This window comes from Labeo rohita, chromosome 6 (genome assembly GCF_022985175.1).
Source record: "Labeo rohita strain BAU-BD-2019 chromosome 6, IGBB_LRoh.1.0, whole genome shotgun sequence".
NCBI lineage: Eukaryota > Metazoa > Chordata > Actinopteri > Cypriniformes > Cyprinidae > Labeo > Labeo rohita.
Window position 1 is genome coordinate 32,597,915 of NC_066874.1, and position 13,168 is coordinate 32,611,082.

A 13,168-nucleotide genomic window follows, 5' to 3' on the forward strand; every position below is an offset into this window, starting at 1 on the left:
TGTAGTTAATCATCACATAAATAATGCGATTTAAAAATAATTTATTGTTTTTCTTAATTTATTTGTTTTCCAAATATAATTTCTGTCATTTGATTTTGAGGTGAATCGTAATTTATTGGAAAGATGACAAAAGCCGAAAAAATGTGAGTTATAATGAAAGATGATGATGTGACATCACATGTCAGTTATGCAAATATGCCTGTAAGTATCACATAAATAATGTGATGTCATGCATTATGATTGAATGTATCATCTGCAGGGCTTCTATGTCCAGCCTCTTTTGCTGTAACATAAAGCTTTTCTGTCAGTATCAAAAACGTTGGTTGAGGATGTGCTGAAGTTCGTCTCAGCTCAGGAAATTACGTCTTCTCTTGTTTCAGTATTGTCACCTTTCAGGACTGCTCCAATCAGTTCGATGTGGAGCCGATAGGCTGAAATTGTGTTGACTTGTTCAGGGCCTCAGTGTGTGCGGACATCCGGCCTGTTTTTGTTGGCTGTGTGGAGAGCTTTTGGGAGAGAGGTGTTTAGTTTCGGCGCAGGGTGCCGCTTGAATATACTTTATTTATAGCTGCAGACAGCAAAGAGAAGCCGGTCATTTGCCTGAGGAAGAGAATAAGGGGTAGAAAATCACTCATTTATATGCAGAGAAAAATATCCTGAAAGAAAATTGGTGTAGGGTTTACTTTGAAACATTTTTATATATTTATCGGAATAGATGTCTGTAAGGCATCTTATGAGGGTTTTGCAAGAACCTGAAGTGGTCTTGTGTGAGGAAATCGGCATCATGAGCCGTGACATCAGATCTGGAGTCACATCACACATGCATGATGAAGCATTTCAGCCGACTGAGAGAAAATACAGCCAACATGGCTCAAGTTATACGAGCTTTGACGTACGTGGGTATGCAGGGACTCTAGAAACGGTTGCGGCTGTGATCCGTTAACTGAAAGCGATGAATTATTCATCAGTCCTGGGCTCTGAAGAACAGCTGATCATAATCCTGCCACTCTTGCGTTTTCGGAAATGGCAAACGTGCACTGAAAATGAAAACAGGTATAGGATTTGCCAGCAATTTTGACTCAGAAATTGCTAGTGAATTTCACAAATAATTTCTAAGAAATAGCAACGCATGAAACTAAATGTATTCTATATAAAATAATGATAGAATTTATTTATTGATATAATTATTTATTTATCCTTATTATTTTTAAATAATTTATTTATCATGATATTTGTTGTATTGGTCTTGATTTTTGCTAATTTATATGATTTTATAATTAAAAATGTGCATTCCAGTACTTATCAATGTAACAGAGTATCTATTAATAGAGTAGAATCAACTGAAAAACAATATAAAAAATAATAGGATTTACCAAAAAAAAGTATTAAAAAATAATAATAATAATTCAAACTTAAAACATCTAGATGCATTATGAAAATAAGAATTTGAGAAAAAAATTTGCTTTCTCATCACATAAATAATCCAAGTAAAAATATTTGATTGTTTTTGTTAATTTATTTTTAATACTTTTTTTGTTTGCAAAATATATTCTTTACAATTTACAACTTTAAAAAATAATATTGTGGTGGTAATGCAAAACTGACGTTTAGTGGGTTTGTCAGTCAAGCGTGAGAGAGAGGGTAGATTATTTCTGCAAAAGCAAAGAATCTCTGCTGGATCCAACAAATTCATAACAATACTGATATTCAGTAAAAAAAAAAAAAAACATTGTTTCAACTTAAAATCATTTGTTACCCCACTGGCATAAAACTTTAAGTTTAGTTAACTAGAAATGTCAAGTTACTTAATATTAATTTAAGTGACAACTTGGATATTTTAGTTAAAAAACTAAACTAAAAGTTTTAGTTGAAACAATTTTTTTTTTTGTGTTGTGTTGGTAGTTTTGCATGTTTCCTGTGTTGATTGTGCAGGTAAATGTGGTAAAATACTCAACCAACAAAATGCATTCTAATAACGTTATACAAATGTTCCAATTATGTTATGAAAACCTTATTACTCAATATTCGCTGATCTTTTTTAAATGTAAACATTAAAGACTATTAAAGGTAACATTAGATTTTATTATTTTGCAAACATGGAAACGTTACTTTTGAATGTTAAATTGTATCAGAGATTCCATAAACAACGTTTTTGGGCTGTTGTTTTCAGAATGTTATCAAATACCAGATTACTTTAAACGAACATTCTATTAATGTTATTAATGTTCCTAACTTTGAGAGAACCTTGCCAAAATGTTCCAAGAATGTTCCATTTGCGCTGGATATGTGGTAAAACGCAATTAAAACTATACCTGACTTTTATTGGGAGCTGAAAGCATGATCAAATTAGACAAAATATTCATTTAATGAACGTAAAGTAGCAAGCGAATATGTTTAAATGAATGACTAATGAGCATCAGAATCCTTTAGAGTTCCGTGCAGCTCGAGTCGTCGGGCTCTGTGATCTGGAAATGCTTGTATGTTCCTGTTATGGAAGCGATGTATAGGCTGAGCTTGGTTTTATTGATCTGCAGGTCTCATGAGTGCTGCAGTGGAGGACTGCAGAGATGCAGTCACTGCAGATGTACAGCAGCAGGACACTTTAGGGGCTTCACAGGTTATTACAGGTCAAATTAGGATTGTAGTGCAGACCAGTATTCACTGAAGGCCTTCATTCAACAATAGAGTTTTAATAGACTGTAAAAATCATTTGTCAGGTAACCAAAAATTGAATTTGGAAACACACAAATGAGCTATATTAATTATTAATCATATTTATTTTATTATTCATTATAATTGAATCAACCTGACTGCATCTGGTTCTCATCAAATAGAAACATCTTTAAAGGAGAAGTCCACTTCCAAAACAAAGATTCACATATAATGTACTCACTCACTTGAAGTTCAAAATCGGGGCACCATATCAGTCCATTATATGGAGAAAAATGCTGAAATGTTTTCCTCAAAAGACATAATTTCTTTACGATTGAAGGAAGAAAGACATGAACATCTTGGATGACAATGGGGTGAGTACATTATATGTGAATCTCTGTTTTGAAAGTGGACTTCTCCTTTAAAGTTACAACTTCAGTTTTATTTTTGACAAATTGATATAAAACAGCAAAAATAAAATCTATAATATAGTAGTATTTATAAAAAATAGAAAAAAAAATGGTATAAATATGAAAATTTGTTTTTATTATTTTACTTATACTTTATCTAAAATTATATCTAAATTACCAACCAAATAGCCTCTTTAACAAGTACAGCATTGCCATAAAAATACTGCGTGTGTATGTGTGGGGGCTTGACTTCTTTTGCTGCTCATGCTGTTCCTCCTGCTGACTGTGATCAATAAGAGTCAGTTCTCCTCCCCATCGGTCTCTCATTACGTCCTTCTTCACTCCTTCCTTTTTCCTTCTACCTCATGTGAGGATGGTGTTTTGAGGCATGCTAGAGAAGCATACTGCAGATTTTACTTATATGTAGCACTGGCCTTGTTTAACATGTTCTCACATTGTGTAAAAGCAATAATCCACTTAAGGTGAAATGTTAAAGTGGTTAAACAAGTCCTGCTTCCCTCTTTGCCTAAAAATACCCCCGGTAAAAACACACATCTGTAAGTTCTCTCTAACATTTAATGTAATTTATATTTTTTTAGCTCAATGTCTCTTTAGCTGTGATTGAATGTGATGTATTTTAGGGCTGTCAACATGCACACATAACCATATTATGCCTTCAGACTTTGAACAGCTGTCAAGCAGCTTTAGATAAGTTATCTGAATACAGACATAGCAGCATTCCTTTGAGCATCAGTGATGATGTCAGACTCCATTCAGCACTGTTTCAACCTGATGTTGACACTTTTATTCAGGACATTCTGTAGTGCTGAACAGTACACTGTGTGTTTTTAAAGGAGAAGTTCACTTTTGAAACAAAAATGTACAGATTATGTACTCACCCACTTGTCATCCAAGATGTCCATGTCGTAAAGAAATTATGTTTTTTTGAAGAAAACCTTTTTAGGATTTCTCTCCATATAGTTTACTTCTGTGATGCCTGTGATATTGAACTTCCAAAAGGCAGTTTCAATTCAGCTTCACGGGGCTCTAAATGATCCCAGCTGAGGAAGAAGGGTCTTATCTAGGAAAATGATCAGTTATTAAAAAAAAAGACAATTTATATAATTTTTAACCTGAGATGAGCTTGTCTAGCTCTGCGTGAACTCTGTATTCTGGTTGTCGAAAAAATCCCATCCCATTTTCTTCTCTAACTTCAAAATCGTCCTACATTGCTGTTTTAACTTTTTTTGTAAAGGACGTTTGATGTTCTTTGCATGTTCACTTTGTAAACACTGGGTTGGAGTTCACACAGAGCTAAAAAAATTTTTTTTTTTTAGAATATAACCAATCGTTTCGCTAGATAAGACCCTCCATCTTCAGCTGAGATTGTTTAGAGCCCTTTAAAGCTGCATGTAAACTGCATTTTGTAAGTTCAAACTCATGGACACCATAGAAGTCCACTATATGGAGGGAAATCCTGAAATGTTTTCCTCAAAAAACATAATTTCTTTTCGACTGAAGAAAGACATGAACATGATGACAAGGGGGTAAGTACATTATCTGTTGATTTTTTTATGCTTAATTATAAATAATAATCAGAAATGTTTCATAAACAGCAAATCAGCATATTAGAATGATTTCTGAATCATGTGACACTGAAGACTGGAGTAATGATGCTGAAAATTCAGCTTTGCGTCAGAGGAATAAATTACATTTTAAAACATGTTCAAATGGAAAACAGTTCTTTTAAATTGTAATATTATTTCACAATATTACTGGTTTTACTGTATTTTTAATCAAATAAATGCAGCCTTGGTGAGCAAAAGAGACTTCTTTCAAATAAATTACAACATCTTTTAGAACATTTATAACTTAATACTCCATTTCTGGCCTGATAAGAAATGAGAACGTCCAGTAAGCTTTGGTCAACATGCCACTAGACATTGTTATGTGCCTGTCTTTTTATAACACAGAATCTCCTCATCAATCATTAACATTGCTGTATTGAATGCTCACCTGTTATGAAAAAATGTCAGAAAATGTTCCAGCTGTTCTACCATTTCTCTTCTTTGTGATTGTTTTATCATACTCTTCCTGTATAACTAAAAAAGCTATAATTCTAAAGAAATTTATTGAAAATAGCACCAAATATTGTGTCTTCAGTGTTGTTTTTGTCGAAAATAAATAGCTTAAAGCTCAGTTCAGCCCCCTCAGCCCAACCCCCCCCCTCCAAATCTCACTCTGTCAAAATAATTCAAGTCAAATGTGATTAGTCTACCGCTCTCTCTCTCTCACACACACACAGACACACACACACACACTGCTGCACTTGTGAACACCCACTTTGTCCACCAAGAAGTGTTTTTAACTACCCAGCATCAGAAACACAGTGAGTTGTGTCTGCAGCTACTCTAAAGCCTAACGAAATGCTTAACCTAGAAAGAAAGAGGCGAAACTGAACAAAAGTGTGGAGTGGAGCGGCGGTTGGGTTGGTTTTAGGGGGTGGAGGGTCCCACGTGCCTGGGATCTGAAGGCAGCCTGTGCCCTGGATGAACGCGGGGGGATCGGTGAGCCTTTTGTTGCTTTTCCTCTTTTGTCGTGCCTGGAGCGTTCGTCATCAGTATGGAGGAGATGATGCATGTGAGAGCTTTGTTTGGGGGCAGCGTGGGGTTTTGTTGTTGACTGCCTGACTCGTGTTTACGTTCATGCATTTGGTAGATGCTTTTATGGAGCTTGCTTTGCATTCGAGGTATGATTTGTTGTGTTTATTAGAGTTAAAGACATGCTCATATGCAACTGGCTGGAGGGTTTTTGTGTGTATTTTAGTGCGTTCATACATGGAGTGACCTTTGTTCTATTGGCGTGTTGATTGTATTTGACTGTGCATTTGTTATTTAATATCATCTCATTTAATTTGAAATGAGATAAAGTGTTAAATCTCAAGATAAGGATATCTGCGACTTATGATAACAATGTGATCTAAATATAGGTCTAAATACTGAAAGTGATTTATGATCTTAAAAAATGTGGCATGATTTATGCATTTGTGATGCAATGTTTTGAATGTTGCTATGATCCAAGTCAATCAATAGTTGGGATGCCCAACCACTTTTACAGTCCTTTTGTCTAATGTGGCAAAGAGTCATGTGCAATGATTAAACACCGCCCACTGCCGCCCCGCCAGTTTGAATGGATTAATTGAACATGCTGCCCAAATTGAGGCCATTTTAGCTGTTTTTGTGGAACTTGCACAATAATTTCTTTAACCCTGTAAAATTTTTTTAAAAAGTTTCATGTTTTTTATATATATATATATATATATACAGTACCAGACAAAAGTTTTTGAACAGTAAGATTTTTGATGTTGTTTAAAGAAGTCTCTTCTGCTCACCATTTATTTGATCCACAGTACAGAACAAACAAAAATATTTTTACTATTCAGAATAATTTCTATTTGAATATATTTTAAAATGTAATTTATTCCCGTGAGTTCAAAGCTGAATTTTTAGCATCATTACTCCAGTCACTTCAGGAATCATTCTAATATTCTGATTTGCTGCTCAGAAAAACATTTATTATTATTATTATGTTTTTTTTTTCAGTTTCTTTGATGAATATAAAGTTCAGAAAAACAGCATTTATATGAAATAGAAAATGTTTGTAACATTATCAGTGTCTTTTTAATCACTTTTGATCAATTTAAAGCATACTTGTTAAATAAAAGTATTAATTTCTTTAATTTATTTCCAAAAAATAAAAAATAAATAAACATTATACTGACTCCAAGCTCTTGATATTTCAGATAAATACTGTTCTTTGGATCTTTCATCAAAGAATCCGAAAAAAAAATTACTCAGCCTTTCAAATATTGATAATAATAATACAAAATGTTTCTTGAACAGCAAATCAGCATATTAGAATGATTTCTGAAGTGACTGGAGTAATGATGCTGAAAATTCAGCTTTGATCACAGGAATAAATTACATTTTAAAATATATTCAAATAGAAAGCAGTTATTTTAAATAGTAAAAATATTTCACAATATTACTGCTTTTGCTGTATTTTGTATCAAATAAATGCAGGCTTGGTGAGCAGAGAAGAGACTTTTTTAAAAAACATTTAACTTTAACTGATATTGTAGGCTTTTATGGCTCATATAGTATGATATAGTGAGGACATAGAGCTCAAACTCAAGAAAAAACACCTCAGTTTTATTTAGGGGCCAAAAAATGTGTAATTTAGTGCAGATGCTGGTGTTTATGTGGCCTAAATGTTAGAAATTCTGATTGTAATGTAAATCAGTGAGATCAACAGATGCTTACATTAAATACACACAAATATCAGTTTTTACTGTATATATTTGTATATACTCCCAAAAATGTCTGTTGTTAAAGTAAGATGATATTTAAATGCTTAGTTTTGTGATCAAAGCTCATTTAAAAGGTTATGATTTTATACTTTTGCTGCAGTGTTGGTGCGTTTGCACTGTACGTCATTGTTTTTGTCTCTCTGAACTGTGTTCACATTTATTGGTTTCATTTGAACCAATTATCATTCAGCCCCCCTTTGAGTGTCTTAATAAATAACTGGAGGCTCTTAAATCAGAACGTCCCATCTTGTCAGGTCTGAATAATGGTATGACATCATCACGGCTCGCCTATAATTTTATTATCATTGCAAACACTCTGAAGTCACTTGAGTCATTTGTCAGTGTCGTTTTTGTTTGTTTCCTGGTACGCCTTCAGCGAGCCATAGAATGGCATTCATAAATTTTCTTCCAAGGTTATATTAGATTTCTTAAAATGTCATTGTGCATTCAAGGTTGTGTTTGTGTGATATTGTGTCTCTTCTCAGTAGGTTCTTGTTCATTTCCTTCAGCATTTTCACTTTGATTGATGCCCATCACTGTGACAAGATGGTTGTCAATCACTGATAGAAAGTTAAATTATCATGATACAATCAGGCCAAACTGAAGCTTTGTGTTTGTTTTTAAGCATTATGTAGTCTGGAATAGATCAGATGGACCACAGATTTAAAGTGGCAGTGTGATTTAATCATACTGAATCATTGGTGTAGTCTGGTCAGATGACACAAAGGCTGTTTTAAGGATTGAATATCATGCCAGAATATAGAAGTATTAATAATTACTAATATGTCCCATTGTCAAGTTATTGAATGTCTTGTACAGGCCAAAAATAACATTTTAATAAAGTTTCCTTTGACATATTAGATTAGGTATTGTCTGGGCTGAGATAAACGCAAACAACATAACTTAAAAGCCTTTACTATTACTGTGTTCCATAGGAAACTGCAACAACTGGCTTTGCCAGACTCTGGCATCTCTGTTTTGATTCAGCTGAAATGACAGTTATTACATGAATCACTGCTCACAGAAATATTGGGTTAGAAGAGAAACTATATTGGTTTAAAATAACCTTGCAAATCTGTCTGAGAGCGTGCATGTCTAGAACAACATATCTAGTTTCAACATGATTGCTATGAGATTCCTCCAGGGCTGTTTTGGGCTCCACTTTGTTTTCTTTTTGTCAAAAGGCATATAACCAAATTACATTTTTAAGATTGAAGAGGCTTCTTGGGTTGGTAATCAGCAACAGGTCAGCCATTATGGACATGTGCAAGTTTGTAAATTAATCTTGAATGCTCAGAAAACAAAATTCATGCTTAACACAAAACAGAAGACTACATGATTTGACTTTTCATACTTTTTAGGCATTTTTAAAGAAATAGTTCACCCAAAAATGAAGATTTGCTGAAAATACTCACCCTCAGTCCATTCAAGATGTAGAAGAGTTTGTTTGTATATCAGAACTGAAGAAAATTTGCATTACATGACTTGCTTATCAATGAATCCTTTGCAGTGAATGGGTGCCGTCAGAATGAGAGTACAAACAGCTGATAAAAACATGACAATAATTCACAAGTAATTCACACCAAACCAGTGCATCAATAGATGACTTGTAAAGTGAGAAGCTGCTTGTTTGTAAGAAGCTAATCCAGACATTTCCAAGACATTTTTACTTCATTGATTCTGGCTAGTGCTGGCTGGGTAATTTGACCAAAAATCTGTATCATGTTTTCCTTTTTTAGGTTTCTGATGGTTTCACAGTTTATCACATTTTTTCCCTGACAGTGAATGAGAATGCAGGAAACAAAACCATTGCATTTTAATTACGATTTAAACAAACATGCTATGTGTAGAATGAGCAGCTTTTGATGTAAATTAGGTTGTGTAATTTCAAAATTTGGAGCAAAAAGAAAATGCTCTGACCTTAGCTTTGCAAATCATGCTACAAAAAACCTGCCTGAATAAAACAAAAACAGCAGACAAGGTTGCAAATTCACATTCTAACAGCAGGTGGTGCTTATGGAACAGCAGCAATAGAGTGTTTCCTTGATACAGCTGTAAACAGACAGTCCTGCACTTTTAAATATTAAATTAATATGCATTATATGGAGGTAAGATGAAAAGAAAATACCATCTACACTTTTCTGAAGACAGTCAGTTCCCCTCAGAGAAACATTCATATAAACCCCTCACCCCCAGTTCAGTATTGCTCTGCCTGCTACAGTATTTTCTTCTCTTCTCTGGTTTTGTAAAGGGCTGTTTACAGCTGGTTAATTTGCCCAGTTAAAGAATTAGTTGTGTGTAAATAGTTCTAAAAGTTTTCCAGCCATTAGTTAGAAATGTATGCAGTTCACAAGCTGTATATCTTAGCCACTTGTACTGCCAAAATACTAGTCTATAATTCATAATAATGCTCACATCAAGAACTGTTTTGAATTGTTTTTGGTTGTAAACAGTGCTTTAGCTGTGCATATTTCTTTTATGATTCAGACAAGACGACTTTTTCACAGCAGAAAGCAATGAAGAGAGGACTTTAGCTGGAAACAGCAGTTTCAAGTTAAAATGTAACTTAATGATGGACTTGTTTCTTACAAACTTGTAGCTTTTTGCTTCACAATGTGTTAATCAGTGGATTGGTATCATATGTATTACTTGTGGATTAATGTAATGTTTTCATCAGCTGTTTGGACTCTCATTCTGACGGCACCCATTTGGTCCAATGCATTTTTCAGCGAACTAAGTTTTTGAATTACTAAATGCATGACATTTTGATGGTTTAAATGTATTTAACAAAGCATAATTTTCATGTATACCTTTTAGGTTGGTATAGAGGGTCAAATATTCTTTTGCACCATATTGCTTATGCTCTCATCACTTTTGTCATTTTCTCTTTTCTGCAGTACATGGTGAATTTCATTCATTAGCTTCAGTCCTCCTCTGCCAAATCTCACAGCATGTCGGGTGCCTACGATGAGTATGCCATGTCCGACGAGACCACAGACAGTTTTTGGGAGGTCAGGTTTCAAATCTTACTACATGTTGTTTTTGAATGTTATTAATCACATGTGTAGGTTAAATGTCTCATATGTACAGGCAACCACAGCTGTGAAGCTTAGGTGCTTGATTAGATGCCAAACATGCTGTTAGCGTCTGTGATGTTGTGTCATATTGACTAATTGACTGTCACTGATGTGGAAGTGTGTCATTCAGCCAAAGAGCAACCAAACATTATATTGATCAGCATGATATTATCATAGTATTAGAGGTAAAACTGTCATTGTTGTTGATTTATCTGGCATATGTTATAGAGCAGACTGTGGTAGAATCCCATTCATTTTCTCCACAGAATCGATTTTTTAACAGATAATGTATACAAAGACAGACCTAGTGTGGGCCTTGGGATTGTTACAAACAAATAAATATGACTTTGACTCCATATAAAAATATGTTTGATGGAATAGAATTTCTGGTGAAGGACTACACTTTTTAATGTAGTACTTTACATTTCAAAATTGTAATTAATTTTAATTAATTAATTATATTTATTGTTTTTGTTTTATTTTAAATTAATTATTTTTTTGCATTTTTTGTGCATTTTTAAAAATCCATATGGAACCAAGGACACTGAAGAAATGGACAGTCACTGTTGTTTACTATTGAATTACAGGTCATTTAGCTCTAATGCTTTACTGCTGCTCTGTCCATGACTTGACCTATTTCAAAATGTATCCATGTTTCCCAGGTTGGGAACTACAAGCGTACAGTAAAGCGAATCGAGGATGGCCACCGACTCTGCAACGACATGATGAGTTGCATACAGGAGCGTGCCAAGATCGAGAAGGCGTATGCCCAGCAGCTCACCGACTGGTCCAAGAGGTGGAGGCAGCTGGTGGAGAGAGGTGCTGAATGATTGATGATGTGTGCACAGAAATCCTTGAATGGATTTAAAGTGACAATCTTGAAAGCAAAATGTTTTGTTGCTTGATAAGTTAAATGAGCTTCTCTTTAGACCTCGCTTTCTCACTCAATCAATCTTAATGCATTGTTTATTGCCGCCCGCAGGGCCGCAGTACGGGACTTTGGAGAGAGCCTGGGTTGCTCTGATGACAGAAGCAGAAAAGGTGAGCGACTTGCACCAGGAGGTGAAAAATAACCTGGTGAACGAGGACTTGGAGAAGGTGAAGAACTGGCAGAAGGAGGCCTACCACAAACAAATGATGGGCGGCTTCAAAGAAACCAAAGAGGCGGAGGAGGGTTTCCGGAAAGCCCAGAAACCCTGGGCCAAAAAACTCAAAGAGGTGAGGTTATATTCCAAATATAACCATAGATAAAAACAGACATAATGCACCTTTAATCTTGATTTGGAACTGCAAGATATCTTGGAAATATCTTCACTTGAAACTACAAACAATTGACTTAAAGTGCTAATGCTTATCAAGTTCATCTTATCTTCAATCTGCAGTTGGAAACAGCAAAGAAAACGTACCACATTGCCTGCAAGGAGGAAAAAATTGCATCTACAAGGGAGGCCAATAGCAAAGGAGAGGCGTCCGTCACATCAGATCAGCAGAAGAAACTCCAGGAGAAGTTGGACAAGTGCAAAAACGACGTTCAGAAGGTCAGTCAAGAAAATAATGCATGTTATGCACTACATGCATTTTTAATAACAACTTCATTGCTCAAACAAACCAAAAGTTATGTTTAGGGTCATGCACTTACATTGAAAGTCTGTGGAGCAAATGGAGCATTCCATTCCATTAAATTGCAAGCACGGCATACACTAGTCAAAAGTTTTTGAACAGTAAAATTTTGAATGTTTTTTTTAAAGAAGTCTCTTCTGCTCACCAAGCCTGCATTTATTTGATCCAAAATACAGCAAAATCAGTAATACGGTGAAATATTTTTACTATTTAAAATAACTGTGTGAATATATTGTAAAATTACTCCAGTCTCCAGTGTCACATGATCCAGTATACTTTTTTTCTACTTAGCTGTTTTCAACATAATAATAATAAATGTTTTTTGAGCAGCAAATCAGAATATTAAAATGATTTCTGAAGGATCATGTGACTGGAGTAATGAAACTAAAAATTCAGCTTTGAAATCACAGGGATAAATTACATTTTAAAATATATTCAAATAGAAAACAGTTATTTTAAATAGTAAAAATATTTCAAAATTGTACTGTTTTGCTGTACTTCGGATCAAATAAATGCAGGCTTGGTGAGCAGAAGAGACTTTAAAAAGCATTAAAAATCTTACCATTCAAAACCTTTTGATGGGTAGTGTAGATTATTCTCAGTATTTGGTTTTCTATTTTAGCTGTATCCATAAAATTGTGACCTGGCAGCATATTTGCGCCACAGCCAATGTATTTTGTGTAAATTCATGTTGCACTTTATGTGACATTTCTTTCTTCAAAAAAAATTAGCTTTTAAATCTCACCACAATAGAAGCAACAGACGCCACTGCATGGTAATATCCTCAAGCAATTTCATCCGCTATTCATTACACCAGCAGGTCCGACTCCCCAGAGCTTACTTTCATATTATTACTCTGCCTTTGGACGACTTAATGGGAAACAACACAGGGACGTTCAATAAATGGCTCTCGAACTCACTGTACAGCCAATTCATTAGCCTTTAACCTAACCCAGCATCCATTAGAAGCACTTAACCTAGAGTCCCAGGGGAATCAGCTGAGCCACCGTACAATAGACAAGCTGGACAGTTGAGTGACA

General features: G+C 34.7%; 1 protein-coding gene across 3 annotated transcripts in view; it reads left to right on the forward strand.

The window, feature by feature from the left end:
• pacsin1b (protein kinase C and casein kinase substrate in neurons 1b) overlaps positions 1–13,168 on the forward strand; it is a 32,589-nt gene that overhangs the window by 14,240 nt on the left and 5,181 nt on the right. For all 3 annotated transcript variants that reach the window (XM_051112590.1, XM_051112591.1, XM_051112589.1), the window contains 4 exons: positions 10,329–10,442; positions 11,171–11,327; positions 11,491–11,726; positions 11,891–12,046. In XM_051112590.1, the coding sequence (XP_050968547.1) occupies positions 10,383–10,442; positions 11,171–11,327; positions 11,491–11,726; positions 11,891–12,046 (609 nt within the window). In that variant the 5' untranslated portion in view covers positions 10,329–10,382. The remainder of the gene's footprint in view (positions 1–10,328; positions 10,443–11,170; positions 11,328–11,490; positions 11,727–11,890; positions 12,047–13,168) is intronic.